Source organism: Cucumis sativus, chromosome 3, assembly GCF_000004075.3.
Source record: "Cucumis sativus cultivar 9930 chromosome 3, Cucumber_9930_V3, whole genome shotgun sequence".
Taxonomy (NCBI): Eukaryota; Viridiplantae; Streptophyta; class Magnoliopsida; order Cucurbitales; family Cucurbitaceae; genus Cucumis; species Cucumis sativus.
The window spans coordinates 30,478,608-30,491,309 of NC_026657.2; the positions used below are offsets into that span (position 1 = coordinate 30,478,608).

General features: G+C 34.1%; 1 protein-coding gene across 1 annotated transcript; it reads left to right on the plus strand.

Annotated features, from left to right (window-relative positions):
* The first annotated feature begins 1,375 nt into the window (after positions 1-1,375).
* Positions 1,376-10,832, plus strand: LOC101208452 (serine/threonine-protein kinase CTR1). Its single transcript, XM_004137822.3, has 15 exons — positions 1,376-2,174; positions 3,154-3,455; positions 3,535-3,676; positions 3,914-4,017; positions 4,657-4,877; positions 5,867-6,310; positions 6,452-6,492; positions 7,019-7,087; positions 7,179-7,279; positions 7,414-7,495; positions 7,618-7,716; positions 8,305-8,373; positions 8,469-8,600; positions 9,990-10,084; positions 10,169-10,832. Exons 1-15 carry the CDS (start codon positions 1,572-1,574, stop codon positions 10,275-10,277), a joined length of 2,613 nt encoding a protein of 870 aa, XP_004137870.1. The 5' UTR covers positions 1,376-1,571; the 3' UTR covers positions 10,278-10,832.
* Positions 10,833-12,702: the final 1,870 nt, after the last annotated feature.

Consider the following 12,702-nt stretch of genomic DNA (forward strand, 5'->3'; position numbering starts at 1 on the left):
TTCAAACTATGTTTAGACCAACAAAATAGATTTATCAATTATTAGTAAGTTGGAGTCTCCTACTTTAATTGGTCCATTAATTTTCAATTTTTAGTTTAAATTTTGTGTACTTGCCAGTTGCAAGAACTCTAAAAATTGACTTGTTGAGTGTGGTTTATTTGATTTATGGTGTGAATATACGTATCTAAACTATATATAAAATGATATACGGAGACTAATCTTTACCTCGCAAAATTTTCCTTAAACTTGTTTATGGTTCGTATTTTTTCTTGCACTTGCATGTGATGTCAATATTGTATACAATCCAACTTATGAATACATGTTTAGACAAGCAAAGACATTTTCTGTTTTTTTTAAAAACAACAACGTGATACATTATCTCATTTACGTAGGTATGGCCTACCCAATTGATATGAAATTTATATCGTAGACACAATTCACTTGTCAAATTACGATTGTTGGTGTCACATGTATAATTTTACTTGCATTAACTTTGTCACAAACTTAAAAGTCAAAAGTTTTATCTTCTAACACTGTCTGTCGATAAAAAGTAGATAGGTTTTATTTCGTGCTTTGGTAACAATAATGACAATAGCAACAAATGCATGCACATTTTCTAATTCATAGTCGGTTAAAAAGGTAATGAACACATTCAATGTAGATAGTTTTTAACAACCATTTAATTTATTGTTTTTAGGCGTGTTTGATATGTCATAGTTTCCAACTCAAATTTTCACACCTTTGTAAGAATCAACTATCCATTCTAACATATTTGAATTACTAGTCAATTTTGTTCATATATTAAAAAATAAACTAAAATATCATATTTTATATAAGTTAGTTTTTATAAATAAACGAAATTGTTAACATATTTATGGACCATGGAATAAAATTAAAAAAGATTTCACATTTGTTATTCTTTTTCATCGTATTTTGTTTATAAATATTGTATTATTTGGTTTAGTAGTGGATCCGGAAAAAATTGGTAAATCTAAACTATGAAGTAGAATAAGGAAATCAAATATTTGAGAGGAACATTCTTTATATTTTATATTATAGGATTTTTTGTTTTTGAAAATGATGTATGGAATGCTAATATTTTTTGGTTTGGTTATATTTTAAAAATGCTTTTAAATAACTAAAAAAAGAAAAGAGAAAGGGATGGAGTAGAATGGTAATTGAACCACCCAATTTATTACACAAGGGGTGAAAATTATGCGCACGTGTCAGAGGAGGTGGAAGGGAAATGAGCTGCGTCGTCTCGAATAAGCTTAGTGGGCCTATTTAAAGGGCGATGGAGCCAACTGCGAATTTGATTTTTATTTTTAATATCTGATATTGGGCGAAATAAATTAATTAAGAATTTATTGGACGATAGAATATTACGAAAACGCCACTACGCCTAAAAAGTCAGTTCTGTATGGTTCTCAGTTTCTCTCTCCGACAATCGAATTCCAGAAAGAGACACACCGTAAAGGTGAAAAATCGAAGAGAGGGGAATTCTTCATCGATTCGATGGTGGATTTTAGGGTCCAAACGGATTCCAACTGATCGGAATTCTCAGAAGCTCGATGGAAATGCCCGGCAGGAGGTTGAACTATACGCTTCTAAGTCAAATTCCAGACGACCAATACAGTGGCGGCGTTGCCGGAGCTTCGACATCTTTCATAGAAACGTCATCGGGAGAGGGGAAGAACGATAGGAGGAAGTTAGAAAGAGGATTGGATTGGGAAGTTGCTGGTGATCATAGGGCGGGCCAGCAGCAGCAGGTTAATTGGATCGGCAATATGTACTCGGCGTTTGGTTTGCAGAGGCAGTCCAGTGGAAGCAGCTTTGGAGAGAGCTCGATATCCGGGGAATACTATGCACCGACACCATCTACTACGGTGGCTAACGAGACAGATGTATTTGGTTGTACGCACGATGATGTGCTTAGAGTTGGAGGAGATTCGAGAGCACAGGCAGGCGAGATGGCCGCTGGGGCTGGAGGTTCTTCTGCTAAGACCTGGGCCCAACAGACGGAGGAGAGTTATCAGCTGCAGTTGGCATTGGCGCTACGGCTTTCATCTGTGGCGACTTGTGCTGATGATCCCAATTTCTTGAATCCATTTCATGATGATTCAGCTTTGAGGAGGCTGATAGGTTCTGCTGAGAGTGTGTCACATCGATTTTGGGTAGAAACTGTTTTCCATCTAGCATACGTTCTGATTCGTGCTTATGGTTTTATTGAGTTGACTTCAGTGGCCATGCCAATTCTCGTCCTGTTTTTTTTTCCTGGCATTGCTAGTCTAGACAGCAATCAGTTTGTTATCTGCCCATTATTTGAGCAAATTCCCGATTACCCGATAAAGGATTGACATGACATCAATTTAGTATTAATCTACAAAACTGTTAACGAGGAATTGTAGGACATGTCGTAGATCTCTGATGATAGTCCGTGTTTGGGTTTATATCTATACTCACGAAGGTGTGCTTGGTGAAGGCTTATGGCCAATGAAGAGTAGAAAGGGGATTGTTCATCTAGGATGTCGCAACAGATGAAGAAAACACGAGTTTGGTTTATTGTTTTAACATCACAGTCACATTGGGTCCTTGGCATGTACATCAGGGACATTTTCCTGGGGGCAACGATGTTGTCTAAGTTAGAGTACTACGGTCCAAACAAAATATAGGGTTGGAAAATGGATATGAGTTTAGGATCCATGTTTTGCTAACTTTCTCTCCTATTTTTGTGGTTAGCATATTACAGTAGATGCGCTAAATGGACAGTTCTAACCATATGAGCTTTGTTATGCCAATATTTATTTGCGAGTGAAAGTTAGTTATGGACTATATCCATTGTAGTAGTTGACACCGTAAGTGTAACTGTTTGTCAATAGGTCAATTAGTTCTTATTTCATTTAAGTTGGTTGGATTCTACTGCTAGCCATGAAAGATTAAAAAAGAACCTTATATTTGAATAAGCATGCCACTTCAATATGGAAATATAGTTATTGGGATATTTACTATGTCATCAATATTGAAGATTTGACATTTTTTCTTTGATTTATTGTAATGCCACCGAGAATGCATCGAGAAACATATTCGTAGGTCTAGCAAAACGAAGTACCATTTTTCTGAATTGATGTTATGTTGTGTGGTCATATGTATCAGGTGAATGGCTGTCTATCGTACTTAGACAAAGTCCCTGATGGGTTTTATCTAATCCATGGAGTGGATCCGTATGTATGGACTGTGTGCACTAGCCTGCCTGACAATGATCACATGCCATCAATTGAATCTCTAAAGTCTGTTGATCCCAGTACAGATTCGTCAATTGAAGTTGTTCTGATTGATCGGTGCACTGATCCCAACTTAAAAGACCTCCAAATTTGGGTCCAAAACATTTCTTGCAGCTCTATAACTACAGAAGAGGTTGTAGACCAGCTTGCAAAACTTGTCTGCAGGAGTTTGGGGTGAGACATTCACACTAGCATTTGGAAACTTGTCTATTTCATTCAACACCAATAACTTCCTTTCTATTGGTATCAATAGTGGCTCAGTTTCTGGAGAAGACGCGTTGGTGTCCATCTGGAAGGAGTGCAGTGATAACTTGAAGGAGACCTTAGGCTCAGTGGTTATTCCTCTTGGTGGACTTTCTGTAGGACTCTGCCGGCATCGTGCTCTTCTTTTCAAAGTGAGATCCAGTTTTGAAGCACATCGATTGACTCTTTAAATAATTTGTTATTCCTGCATTACTTTATCCTCACCAATTTCTTATATTATTTTTTGCACATGGCTTCTGGGAAACTTGAAATTTAGTATTCTTGGACCTTCAATTTGCATAGCTACTATTTGATACAGATTACCTTTTAGTTTATCAAGTGAATTGATATAGTTCAAGGTTCGCTTATCCAAACTATGGTATTTGCAGGTGTTAGCTGACACAATTGATTTACCCTGTCGTGTAGCCAAGGGGTGTAAATATTGCTCATGCCATGATTCTTCTTCTTGTCTAGTTCAGTTTGGGCTTGACAAGTATGCTCTCTCTGCAATACTACTTGATTCAAAAGAGTTCTAAAATGCCAATCGTCGAATATGCAGCTCAGATAACTATATAATTTAAGCTGCTGCCTGCTGTTAATTGACGTATAATAATGCAATTCAATAATTATTACAATCTTAATCGTCATTCGAGAGAAAAAATTATATAGGATACTGGAAGAGCATAGGTATCCAATTCTGATAAAAATGGGTTATAAACAACATCACGTTGAAAAATCTCAAAATGGACTGAGATCTATATCGCAAAAAGACTTTAAGAGGCAAGAGTTAATAAGTTATTTTTTTATTGGTTTAAATCTCCTTTGAAATATTTGGTTTCGACATTGTCATGTCACTTATATTCTTTTCTATGCCTATGTCTGTCTATTTTGTGCAATTATTAACATAGCTCCTCTTTAAATTTTAAATGTGTCTTGTGCACTTTAACAGTGCCAACCCTCCTCAGATTGACTGGCTCTCATTTTCCCTTGCTGATTCAAACTTTTAGTAATAATTTTTTGCATCTATTTAGATCTTTTGTGGGTATGGATGTTGGAGGAAGGGTTGTAGAACTGATTATTGTTCCTCATTGTATTAATACAGTTATATGTGCCGTGGTTAATTTCTTTTTAGGGAGTATCTGGTTGATTTAATTGGCAATCCTGGTTGCTTATATGAGCCTGATTCTTTACTCAATGGTCCATCCTCCATTTTGATCTCCTCACCATTGCGATTTCCACGTCTAAATCCAGTAGAGCCTGCCACCGATTTCAGGTTACTGGCTAAACAGTACTTTTCAGATTGCCAGTTGCTCAATGTTGTTTTCGATGAAGCTTCTTCATGTAATCATTCAGGTAATTATTGGGTTCTTGAGACATTAATTTAGGAATTTGCAAATCATATTTTATTATTTCATTTTGCAATTTCCTCTTTGCAGCAATGTTGTAAGTTATAAACTGAGCTATTTTCTAATGTTCCTGAAAATTACATTGGGTGCTTAGGATCTGTCTGTTCATCAATAGATGACATGGGTGCTTAGGATCTGTCAGTTCATCTATGGATGACATTATGCAGTGGCATTACTTTGGCTGTTTTCAGCATTTAGTTTTGCAAAATACGTGGGCGCGTCCATTTTTGTGCAGTTCACCTGCATGCCCAATCACAAGTCAGCCTGTGCACCTTTTCTTTTTTTTTTTCTTTTCACTTTTTAAAAATGTTTTTTTTTTTCTCTTTGTTATTGAAAGGGATGTATGGAAGTGGGTGCAACATGGGCTGTATCCAAGTATTGCTCTCTAGTTTTTTTGTAGTTGTAGGTGAATTTTTTGATGGAAAACTGTTCAAATGTATTTCTGATATTAGTAACCTCAAGTTTATGATTTTGGTTGTCTTAGTTAGTAAGCACTTGCTTTGAGTACTGATTTGGTATCTAAGGGAAAAGGGTGGTGCAACCAGGCAGAGCTGTATACATTTTTAACCATCTAATCAAACTTCAATTTTAGAAAGTCCAGTAATTTTGCACCCCATGCTTTGATATTTTGTGAAAAGTTGGCTGACGAACACGGGAAATGATAAGAAATAGACTTGTGCGATGTGAAAAGCTATAGTAAGGTGGAGGTTGAGGTAGCTGGGAAATTTTTTCTTGTTATGGATCTTCCAATATGGTAGATTTGTAGCTAAGAAAGGATTTACAAAGGCTGCAGTTAGTATTCAATATCATCAGATTGTATAATTCTTGTTATGCCTTGCATTTACATTTCTCGAAATTTCCATCATGCTTAATCTTGCAAGCATTCCCTTTGTATTATTTGTTTTCGCTGACAAGGTTTGTTAGTTATCATCACAGAAATTACTGTGGATGGAGAAGATGGCGCACTTCCATTGTATCCAAAGCAGTTTGATAGGAAATTCACAAACAGAAGCAACCAAATGCTTGTCACTGGTGATAGTGATGAAAAATCCATTTTACTGCATCCAAAAACTTCACAGCCTAACTCCCATGACAGAGATTTCCAACTGTATAAACCACGTGATAATTCTCATAGTGTTATTCAACCAACTGTCCTGGTTGAGGATTCAATCCCACTGAAGTACATTCCACATAATAACCGTGGAAGCATGCAGTCACTTTTGGATATGTCCCAGCCAAGGATGGATTCTACTATGGATGTAAGGTTTGCAGCGGGAGGTCAGCTAATACCAAGCAATCGAAGTAATACACTTCCCCTTGGTGCGGAGGATTTGGACATTCCATGGGGTGATCTTGTTTTAAAAGAAAGAATAGGAGCAGGTATAGGTCCTGCAAATTTGAAAAAGAATATGGATTTTTAAATATGATAATTGGCTCGTAATGCAATGATGTAAATCTGTCTGTAGAATTCATTTCAGTTAAACTTATAAGGCCATTCTGAGCATATTATTGGAATTTCAGGTTCCTTTGGAACTGTGCATCGTGCTGATTGGCATGGATCGGTGAGTCATGCAAGAAATGGTTGATGATTGTTATTTTACGAAATCAGTCTATTATGCGAGCATGTGGCTTTTACTTTATTTTGAGTCAATGTTGTGATGCACACAATTCTTGTTTAATGTGACGTTTAACTCTTTTGTGAGTCTGATATTGGAGACATATAACCACCAGATTATTCTTATATTTTACTTGATACATGAACATCTCTTGTACAAATTCTTATAGTATGATTCCTATCTTACTTTCCCGTCAATGCACTTGCCTTTTCCCATTGTATTAGAAGATATTATTATGATGCAATGTGATTATGCGTCATTGTAGGGAACATTTTTATATGTTGCAGTTCCTCTGGATGTGAATGGAAACCCTGTCTTGTCCTACTTATCTAGCTATACTTTTGCAGTTATTGAGTAATTGAAGATTTTGTCTTTATGCCTCAATTCAAATGGCGCTTTTTCATTATCTTTTTAATATCAGTACATTGTCTTCCCCACCATTATTTCTAAGAATTTATCATGGGCGTGTCAGGAAGTTGCTGTGAAGATCCTCACAGAACAGGACTTCCATCCTGAACGTGTTAATGAGTTTCTGAGAGAGGTACTCAGTGGCGAAAATCTCAATTATATGTGATCTAGGGGACATCTTATTTTGTTGACTCTGGTTTTGTTTCTTTATTTTTGCATGATAGGTTGCTATCATGAAATCTCTACGACATCCTAATATTGTACTGTTTATGGGTGCGGTGACCAAGCCACCAAACCTGTCCATTGTAACCGAATATCTATCGAGGTTTTCTTTTACCATCTTCTTTCTTCTAATTAATTTTGAAAAAGTTAGCCCAAATATTTTGCAAACTTTGTGCTAGGTATAAAAGAAAACAGATAGAAAATGATCGAAAGTTGAAGAATTGGTTTTATTTGCAGAGGTAGCTTGTATAGGCTTTTGCACAAGTCAGGTGTCAAAGACATAGATGAAACACGTCGGATAAATATGGCTTTTGATGTGGTATGTATATTTTAATGACTCACCGACTGTCAACCCCGGGGTTTTATCTTTTGCTGGGTTGTTATCCAATTTTGATGTTGTCTATCTTTTGTTAAAGAACTTGATAATTTGTTTTCGTACAGGCAAAGGGAATGAACTATCTCCACAGACGTGATCCTCCAATTGTTCATCGTGATTTAAAATCACCAAATCTTTTAGTTGACAAGAAGTATACAGTAAAGGTAGATAAGTTCTAGACTTCCAGCTTTAAAAGGTTTCTTCTAGGGGACACTATTTTACTGCTTTTATCTCTTGTTAAGTCGACTTTTTGCTGGCATGAACCCTCACTTTTCTTTTTGGTCTTTCAAAACTGTACTTTAGACTCTCACAGTATGTCATCTGCTTGTTATCACTGTTGATAAACTTGCAACTCCTAAGCAACACGACTTGAACTGAATTGTTGGAATATTATATATAAATAACATGTTTCAACCTTCAAGGGTAATTATCTGGAATTTACTTTTCAGCTTTCAAACATGGTAATAAATGATAGTGAATGTTCCAAAACTTGTAAGCACAAGTTCCAACTTTTAAACTTCAAGGAGGGAGGGGGAACATCGATTTTCAACATTGATAACAAAATAAAGTGTCATGCTATATGATAATATGCTTGACAAAACAGGGCTCAAAGTTGAAGTCCAGAAGGAATCATTTGAGATTTTTTTTCTGGTGATTATATATATTGAAAAGAAACATTTTTAACCTGAAAGGACACACTTTCTTTACGATTAAAATTTAGATAAAACAGAGCTCACTTTATCTCTGTTCAGGTTTGTGATTTTGGTCTCTCCCGTTTAAAGGCACGCACATTTCTTTCATCCAAATCTGCAGCTGGAACGGTAAGTCCTTGGCTTTTTATGAACATATCACCCACTGTTACTATGCATGCAAGATGTCCTTAAAATTTGTAACTTTTAACTATTCAATTTATTAGCCTGAATGGATGGCACCAGAAGTACTACGTGATGAACCATCAAATGAAAAGTCAGATGTTTATAGCTTTGGAGTGATTTTGTGGGAGTTGGCAACTTTGCAACAGCCATGGTGTAATCTAAACCCAGCTCAGGTTTTTTTCTCCCTTCTTATAGTAATGCTGTCAAGATAAGAAAGTTGCATTGTTATTAAAAGCAAATGTTCTCTTTAACTTTTAATCGTTGGTAAGTCTTCTAGATCAATCTTCCTAGTTTGAAATTGTTAAAGTGTTGATATCTGTAAGACCCCCAATTATCCATACTTATAGGAGGAAGGGTAGAAAAGTAACTGCACAGGGAATTATTATGGAGAAATGATTGGAAGGACGTTCTGAGTGGTAGGGCCCACTGGGCTGAGGAATATGTGAGTCTATAAATAGGATTATTAGGTTGGAGTAGCTAGGGTATTTTTAACTTTTAGGAGGTAGGGCTACAGCAGCCACCAGGGTCTCTTAAAACCAAGAGGCTGGTATGATCTTTTCTGCATTTTTCCTTGTTGTTTCTTGTTATTTCTTTTCATCTTGTGAATCTGGATCATTTGGCTTTATATATAAATAAAGTAAACCAGAGTACCGCCTCTGTTTAAGCCATTTATACAGTCCTTTCAGTCTAAATTATTGTTAGTATCCTAACAATATCCCATTAACTTAGGCTTTTGGGTTAGTCGGTGATTTAACACAGTATCTAAGCAAAAGTTCATGTGTACATACAATTGTAATGTTATTTACTTTCCAATTAATTTTGATTTTTAATTGTTGAATTTTCTACAAATATTCAAACCCATAAGTGAGTGGAGTATTAAATGTTTATATGATTGAATTCACCATAACTCATGAACTTTTTGGATCATTTTTTTGGTTCAATTGGTGATTTAACAAAAATATAAATTGCTCTCTCTCTCAATAAATAAAACTTAGTCAATGTAATGAAATACACTCGCACACACAAAGGAGAAGAAGAATAAGAAGAGGGATTGGAGGTTTGAGGAAATCTTTTTGTCCAATGGGACGGTCAGACTGAAAGAGACTAAGACCTGGCTTCATTTTGCTTGCACAAAGAGACCGCCCATTGCAATTTTCTACGAACACCAGAATATGTTAGTATACAAGCCAAAAATCAGGATGGAATAGCCGTTCTCAAGTGTTTTGCAACGTTTCCTTTTAGAAAAAGAAAACCAGTTGACTACCAATGTTAACAGCCTTAGTAATTTATATAAATCACGAGAATTAGATGAAGGAAAAAGACAAGAAAGAAGTCTTAAAACATGACTGCAGAATCTTTTCCTAAATTAGTAGAGAAGGGATTTGGTGGGAGCTCAGTTACTGAATCCTACCAGGAGCATCTCTGTAACATAATAAAATTCATAAAAGAACTTCAATGATTTGTTCTTTTTTCTTCTTTTCTTCCTGCACCTTTCGCTTGTATGATGTGTAGGATTTGCATATGTGTAGCTAGATTTGTAATAATAGTTCTTTGTTGAATAGGTTGTCGCAGCTGTTGGATTTAAGGGCAAAAGGCTTGACATCCCACGTGATGTAAATCCCAAATTGGCTTCCTTAATAGTGGCTTGCTGGGCCGAGTGAGTTATTCTAACTTAGTTCTAATCTTGGGCTCTTTTGAATTTTTGTTTCTCAATTAGTACTTCTAACTGATAAAATTGCAGTGAGCCGTGGAAACGTCCATCTTTTTCCAGCATAATGGAAACCTTGAAACCAATGACTAAACAAGCACCACCTCAACAAAGTCGTACAGACACACTCTCAGTTATGTGACAATCTGTGTAATGTAGGAATGCCTGACGTTTTAGAGGGCTAGGTACGGTATCCTTCAGGAGATGTCTGGCGGGTTTAAAACCATACTCCATTGCTAGTTGTTACAATTTTCAAGCTAAGATCCTTGTACCTTGCTTCGCTCAAGTTTTCGTGAAGGGATGGGGAAGTGTTGGAAAACTTCAACTGCTAGACGATCCCATCAAATTTATTCTCAGTTCATAATCATCAAAATGTAGAGAGATTATAAAAATGTGGATCACTTCATAGTCCACAATCAAGGAAGTTTCTACCTTTTTGATATGGTGATGAAGAAGCTTCAACTCCATGTCACCCTATTTCACTTCACAGATTATTTGTTTGTATATCTATTGGTCTTACCTTTGTTGAGGACTGGACCAGGAACTAATTTTGTACATACTAGTGATTAGTCGTGGCTGGATGCAATCATGTCTTCAGTCAGACTTGGTGTTTGCTAGGAAAATACCATTGTTATTTAACAGCCACTTCAAACATTCAATTAATATTCACTGAGTCTATTATTTTAGGTCCTGAAAATGGGAAGTGAAAGGCCCAAAAAAGGGGAGGGTTCATTTTTTTTCTTCTTCTCTTTAAGAGGCCGGGGAGTTTATATTAGAAAGTGTTAGGGTTTTGACAAAAAATAAGGCTTAACCAATCATATCAGGGTGGAATTTTCTTTAAAATAATAGTGAAACTTGGTATCAATTTGCCTTTATTTCTAAATGAAAAACTTCAGTTGGGTCAGGTACGTGTTATTTTATTTATTTAAGATTTGATCATACAAACTATGTGGTCACGAGAAAGCTATAGAAAATACACAATGAGACAGCTCAATTGGTACTAAAACCAATCATATATTCATGATGATTAAAGATCATCATAACAATACAATCGAGTGTCATTTTCTAAATATCAAGAACAGACATGGAAAGAACTGCTCAATTTTACATTTGGAATCATTCTACTTGTGAATAAAAGTGGACAATTGAGATCATGAAACAAAATATCTGTGGTAAAAAAAATATTGCCTAATGATCTTGATATGAGAAAAATAGGATTAAAGTAATTGCTTCTCTATTTATAGCAAAAATTCAAATCATTTTGGACTCATTTGGATCGTATATAGACTTTCAAGGATATAAATATCAAATATTTGAGTTTTTGAAGGTCTTACATAAATATTTGGAATCACTAATGTATTTATTTGGATATGCATAATCCTTAATTTATCGCTAAATATATATATTAAATGTGCCCATTTTGAATGATCTTTTTTAAAAATAATGTAAAATTTGAAACATATATCAAAAATAGGATAGATGCAAAATTATTTTTAAAAATAGATGATTTAAGGTGAAGTCATGTACCGTATACGACTTCCATGCAGATTCTAGAGCAAGATTTAATAAGTAATAGTCAACAAATTGGAATTTATTTATCAACATATTTTTTTTTCCATTTGAACTCATTTCGATCATTCTTTTAGCTGCTTTGATCCGCGATTTTTTTCTTATTTTTATATTTATACTACACTGGGCCCTACTTTTTTATTTTCTCATTATTTATATATGTGGGTCCCGCACATTTCACTTTTTCTCATTATTTATATATACATACTCACATATAATATAATATATATATATATTAAACATTCAAATTCTAAAAATATCTTTTTTTATTAAATTAATTTTTTTTCTTTATATACATTTAAATATCACAATTTTCAATCTTCAATTTTTCTTATTAAATTCATTTTTCTACTGTAATTTAATTTTTTCTTAATCAAAATTACACATCTTTTTTTCCATTTTTAATTTTTTTAAAAAAACACATATATTAACCAAATATGTTATTAAAAAATACATTAAACAAATAAAAAAATAATAATAATTGAAAGAAGTTGAAACTTACTCTAAAAATAATAATAACAATAAATTTGCAATTGAAAATTATCCATTAAGATTCTAAATTTAATTTGTAATCTAACCAATTTTTGTTTTTTTCTTTTTGCCATAAACATGAATTTTTTTTTATTCAATTACCAATGTGCGTTAGTGGCTTCAAGTGTTATTATTATTATTTCTTTTAGTAATTTTAACTTATCTCAATTATTATTATTACTATTTTAATTTGTTTAATATATTTTTAATAACATGTTTTGTTAATATATGGGATTTTTCTAAAAAATTGAAAATTGGAAAAAATATATGTATAATTTTGATTAGAAAAGAATTAAATTAAATTAGAAAAATGAATTTAATAAGAAAAATTGAAGATTGAAGATTGTGATATTTAAATATATATAAAGAAAAAATAAAAAAATAAATTAATTTAATAAAGAAAGATATTTTTAGAATTTGAGTGTTTAATGTATATATTATATTATATGTGTGTATGTATATATAAA

What these genes read in the sequence shown, in the direction of transcription:
- LOC101208452 (XM_004137822.3), top strand. Translation starts at nt 1,572, where the DNA reads ATGGAAATGCCCGGCAGGAGGTTGAACTATACGCTTCTAAGTCAAATT. An exon ending in ATCGTGCTCTTCTTTTCAAA is followed by an intron (nt 3,677 to 3,913) that starts GTGAGATCCAGT and finishes TGGTATTTGCAG; the next exon opens with GTGTTAGCTGACACAATTGA. An exon ending in GTTCAGTTTGGGCTTGACAA is followed by an intron (nt 4,018 to 4,656) that starts GTATGCTCTCTC and finishes ATTTCTTTTTAG; the next exon opens with GGAGTATCTGGTTGATTTAA.